The following is a 5474-nucleotide window of genomic DNA, read 5'->3' on the forward strand; positions in this document are numbered from 1 at the left end:
GGCCGGGCAGCCCTCTCCCTCGTGGCCTGGTCCTCACCTGCCGCCTCTGTCCCCTGCACCTCAGGGATGATGAGATCCGGGACAAGTGCGGGGGCGACGCCGTGCACTACCTGTCCTTCCAGAGGCACATCATCGGGCTGCTGGTCGTCGTGGGCGTCCTCTCCGTGGGCATCGTGCTGCCTGTCAACTTCTCAGGGGACCTGCTGGGTCCGTGAGGGCCAGGATGGGTGGGGCGGAGAGGAGGGGCCGGAGGCCACAGGCCCTGACGCCCGCCGTCCTCTCCCTCTCCCCACCCCCCAGAGAACAACGCCTACAGCTTTGGGAGGACCACCATTGCCAACTTGAAATCAGGGTGAGTTTGAGAAGCAGGCCTGTGAGGCCAGGGTCCGGGTCCGAGCTGAGCCCTGACAAGGAGGGAAGGAGAGGGAGTGTCGGGGGACAGTGGCTGAGGCGGAGGCTGTGGGGCCCGGAGGCTGGTGGTGGAAGCAGAAGAGGTAGAACCGGCCGTGGGTGGCCAGGAAGGACCAGGAACCGAGAGGAGGATGCAGGCTCAGGCCAGGCCGGCGAGGCCACCTGGGGGCAGGGGGAGGGCAGCGTAGCCAGGGGGAGGACACGAAGAGGTGACCTCTGGGACATTTCCGTTGGAATGGGATCGTCTAGGAGTCTAGAGGATGTGGGGTGTGGGCCCGCTCTGTGGGGTATCCGTTCCAGAAGATGTGGCCGTGGAGGGGCCCTGGACCGGGGTTTGATTACCACCGAGAGGTGGGGGCTGTCTGAGTGGGTTTCGAGCCCCTGTGGCTTCTGCGCCCTCTGCTCTGCCAGGAACCACCTGCTCTGGCTGCACACCTCCTTCGCCTTCCTGTACCTGCTGCTCACCGTCTACAGCATGCGCAGACACACGTCCAAGATGCGCTACAAGGAGGATGACCTGGTGAGTGGGGCAGCGCCGGGACCACCCGTGCCCGCCTCTTCCCTCCCCGCCCCAGGCCTCTCTTGCCTCAGCTTGAGGTACATCAGCCCCAGAGTCAGGCCAGCTCAGTTGGACTCCTGGCCCAGCAGCTCAGGAGCCCCCACCCTGTAAGTTAGTTGTTACCTCCTTGGTTTCCTCTTCCGACGACTGAAGTAACAGCAGTGCCTGTCCTGAGGGTGGTGGGAAGGTGAGGTGAGGCGATGCATGGACAGCACCCGTGCTGTGCCTGGTGCTCAGGAAATGCCATGGTTGTAAAATCCCCTCCCCTTCTCCCCTGATTCCCTAAACCTATGGTCGGCAAACCACTGCTCGCAAGCCACATGTGGCTCTTTGGCCCCTTCAGTGTGGGTCTTCCCCAAAATACCGATTTCTGTGCATGAGCGAAGAAGTTTCAATCGCACTGAACGTGCCTGCCCGCACGTGGTATTTTGTAGTATTTTGTGGAAGAGCCATACTCAAGGGGCCAATTTTGTGGAACCACACTGAAGGGGCCAAAGAGCCGCATGTGGCTCACGAGCCACGGTTGCCGACCACGGCCCTAAACTATTAGCAAACGCCCACACCCCGTGCCAGCCATTGCTCTGGGTCTTCACGGCCTGAGGATCCGAGACTGGCACCCCATCTCCTCACTCGCAAGCCCTCACTTGCAGGGGCCAGATGGCTCTTTCATTAGGCTCACTGCCTGATTTCTACTAGAAATTCACCAAGGCCTGTCCACCTCTGTCTGCTCCTCTCTGCTCTCCACTTCCCCACCCCTCCCTGCATCTTCGGTCCCTCTCACCTGCCTCTCACGCCAGGTGAAGCGGACTCTCTTCATCAATGGAATCTCCAAATATGCAGAGTCAGAAAAGATCAAGAAGCATTTTGAGTGAGTAGCCACACTCCCCCCCGCCAGCCCCAGGCCTGCAGACCCTTCTTTGCCTTTCAACTCCCAAGACCCTCCTCACGCGCCTCCCACTCCTCTCCCTCCAAGGCCTGGGCCGCACGCGGGTGGAGGTTGGACTAAAGAATTCTCTGGCTCTAGGAAGGCCTGACACTTGGGCTGGGTGATCGGCACCTCTGGGAACACAAGAGAAATACTTGAAATACTTGAGAGTGAGTCCAGACTGTGCCACACCACCACCCCCAACCCCTCCATCCCCGCCGTTTTCCAACATGAGCTGGATCGTGGGTTGTCGCCCGAGGGTCCATGATGTGTAGCTTTTTCATAAAGTCTGGAATGTGTGTGTAGCCTGGCGGGGAGAGCTTCATCGTGGCGCCCAGGAGCGCCTGGCCGTGTGTTCTCTGAGGCTCTTCCCAGCTCTGAGAGGCTGTCTCAGCCGGGAGGGGCATGTACACCTCCAGGAGCCCAAGGTGCCAGACGGTCTGTGTGCAGGATCTGGCCACTCAGCAAACTTCCTCGGGTGCTCAGGCCCGAGTCAGTGTGGTGGGCCTATCATGTGAATAAAGGACCGTCAAGCTCTCGGGGGTTCGCCGTATGGAGGTCAGCTTTAGGAGCCTGTCCAGGGCCTGATCACAGAGTGGCCTGGGGTCAGTCTGTGGTCAGAATTAGGAGTTGATAAGGGGCATTGATGGTCTGAATCAGGGCTATCTGTGTCAGGATCGGGATTTGGTGATGTCTGGACTCACTGTCAGTTGGCCACGATCAGAGGTCAGGCGCTGTTCCGGCTCAGGACAGCGTTGAGAGTAAGTCTGGTCAGGGTCAGGTTCCTCCCTCTGTGTTATGGGAAAATGACTGCATTGTGATCAGCTTGGGTAGATAAACACTCATTCATTCAATAGTCATCTATTAGTCACCTTCTATACCCGAAGGCATAAGTAAATGAGAAACAGGCCCGCCCTCACAGCAGTCAGCATTAAATCAGACTTGGTCAGTATGAGAGAACGATTTGGGGTCCTATCTGGCATTCAAGCCGTGATCAGCATTAGGGTGCAGTCTGGGTCAGGATTAAGGACAGCGTATGCTCCGAATTAGGTGACATCTTAATATTACCGTCCAATTGGAGTCAGCTGTCGGCTTGTTCTGATGAGTCCTTTAATAACAAGTATCTCTTGAGCTGCCCTGTGGCTTCGCTGAAGTAGGAACTGGAAAAATAACAATAAACAGAAAAGAAGAGGTCCCCACCTTCACCTGCTTACATTCTAGGGGGCTGAGGAGGACAGTAAGCAAATGAACTGGTAATAGACACTGTGTCAAGTAGGGGTAGGTGCTAAGAAGGAAACCAGCCTGGCTGGTGTGGCTCAGTGGTTGAGCGTCAACCTATGAATCAGGAGGTCACGGTTCATCTCCCAGTCAGGGCACATGCCCGGGTTGTGGGCTCCATCCCCAGGGCGGGAGGCAGCGGATTGATGATTCCCTCTCATCATTGATGTGTGTCTCTCCCCCCCCCCTTCCTTTCTGAAATCAATAAGAATATATTTAAAAAAGAAGAAGAAAACCAAAGCTGGAAGAGGGGCAGAGTAAAGGAGTCAGGAAGGGTGTTCGGATGGGATGGGGGCGGGGGGTGGGGCGGACTCTGACAGGGGAACATTTGAGCAGAGACCTGCATGCAGTGAGGGAGTGAACCCCACAGCCAAGCATCCATTCATTCCGCACACATTTGTTGTGCACCTACTGTGTGCATCATACCAGGAAGAAAAAGATCCAGACATGGTGGCTGTCTGTGGGGAGCTCGTGATCCACGTCGTCTGTGTTAAGGGTCGGGCTGTGGTTCTGTTTAGGAAATAGCCTTTGATTAAAATGGGTGGTTAGCCTATAAGCAGGGGTGGTCCTAATTAGAGTTTGGGGGATACATGGGGTGAATATTATGCGTAGCCATTTCATTGATCCAGGCTTCAGCACATGTTCATTGGGCACCTACTGTGTGCGAGCTGTTGGCTCAGGCATGGGTATGTGGTGATACACAGGCTGCCTGTCCTCGTGGAGCCCCTGGGCCACTGGACAGTATTAGGCAGGGCTTGTCGTCCAGGCCTGGGGTCTGTCTGGATTGGAGGACTGGCCCAGCAGAGTTAGGGAATATCCTGTGTGCAAAATCAGGGAGCCTGTGTGGTGGGGATTAAGGGATTTGAGATTAGTCTAGTGAGAACGAGGGCTCGCCCTGCCACAGGGGCGAGGCCCTTCCAAAGAGGAACCCCAAAAGGGTTTGAAAACAACATTGTCAGGGGGAAGGTCCGGGAAGTGCTTTTCAAGAACCCCATCCCAGATTTCAGTTTCCAGACCCTCGTGTTTGTGTGGTCCATCTGGTTGCTTCAGAACTGTGTCTCATGCATTTGCAACACTTACTGGCTCTTCATGACAATGTTTAATGGGGCTCAGTCCAGATTAGGGATTAAGACCAGTCAGCAGGTACCCCGTGAGCCCTGCCAGGTACCAGGTACTGAGAGCCAAGAACAGTCTGTGGTCAGTCTCAAGTCATGGTTGGGGTCCATCTAGGGTCAGGGTTAGAGGGTCATTCTTGGGTCTAGGTTACTGATCAGTTTGGGTCAGAGCAAAGGATCCGACTCTGTGCAGGGTTAGAGGTCAATCTTAGGTCGGGGTTCAGGATCGATCTCTGGTGGGGCTTGGGGCAGAGATCACTCTGTCGCCTGGGCTAGGGGTTGGTTGGGGTCAGTCCATGGTCAAGGCTAAATGTTGAACTGGACCCAGACGTTCTGGGGACAGGGTAAAGGGAGCCACCCATGAGGAGAAACAGTCTCTCGACCTAAAGTTCACAGCCTTGGACAAGAATCAGACCACAGTCGTGGCGGCTCACACTCGCTCACACAGTCCCCACACCTCTGTGCACACTCCCCCGACTCAGATCCACATGAGGAGGAATTTCAAAGTTGTATTCTCAGAGAACTCTCATTTGTGTAGACTAGGAAAGAGCTTGCTTGAATTGGGGATGTGTGTCTTGCAGTGATGGGGTCATGCATGCAGGTTGGGGGCGTGTGGGCAGGGTCCCCGCTGAAGATGATGGTGGACTCTCTTTCAGGGAGGCCTACCCCAACTGCACGGTCCTGGAAGCCCGCCCATGTTACAACGTGGCTCGCCTCATGTTCCTCGACGCAGAGAGGTAATGGGCCAGGGACTGGAGTGGGGAGGGACACCGCGGGCCTGCTGCCCATGGAGGAGGGTGTCTTGGATCCACAGAGGAGCCTGGCTCCCCTGCCAGGTGTTTCCCGGGGCATTTGATGTTATTCAGCCCCTGGAGTGCTCATCAGGTCAGCTCTGGAGACAGCCAGGCCTAGAGGTCAGAGCTGGCTGCAAAAGGAAGGGGGCTCCTCGTCCCTACCCCTCTGAGGACAGACCCTTCTTTCACTACAGTGTCAGGAATGGAGGCCAGACCATAGGGAGAATTTCTGGCCTTCAAGGGATGGGTAGGCAGATCCTGGGATGGGGACATGTTTAAACCATGCATGCTAAACAAACCCAAAAACAAGATAGCCCCGTCCTTGGGGAGTGGACTAGATGATCCCTGAGCTGGGCCCCCTACCCATCCTCCCAGCCCCAGCCCTGCCCCAG

General features: G+C 56.4%; 1 protein-coding gene across 3 annotated transcripts in view; it reads left to right on the forward strand.

Annotated features, from left to right (window-relative positions):
- Window positions 1-5474, forward strand: part of TMEM63B (transmembrane protein 63B) — an 18877-nt gene that overhangs the window by 4150 nt on the left and 9253 nt on the right. For all 3 annotated transcript variants that reach the window (XM_015572219.1, XM_006776395.2, XM_006776396.2), the window contains 5 exons: window positions 65-207; window positions 301-352; window positions 823-931; window positions 1768-1838; window positions 4945-5025. In XM_015572219.1, coding sequence (XP_015427705.1) covers window positions 65-207; window positions 301-352; window positions 823-931; window positions 1768-1838; window positions 4945-5025 — 456 coding nt within the window. The remainder of the gene's footprint in view (window positions 1-64; window positions 208-300; window positions 353-822; window positions 932-1767; window positions 1839-4944; window positions 5026-5474) is intronic.

Source organism: Myotis davidii, unplaced genomic scaffold (genome assembly GCF_000327345.1).
Source record: "Myotis davidii unplaced genomic scaffold, ASM32734v1 scaffold167, whole genome shotgun sequence".
In the NCBI taxonomy this organism is placed as follows: Eukaryota; Metazoa; Chordata; class Mammalia; order Chiroptera; family Vespertilionidae; genus Myotis; species Myotis davidii.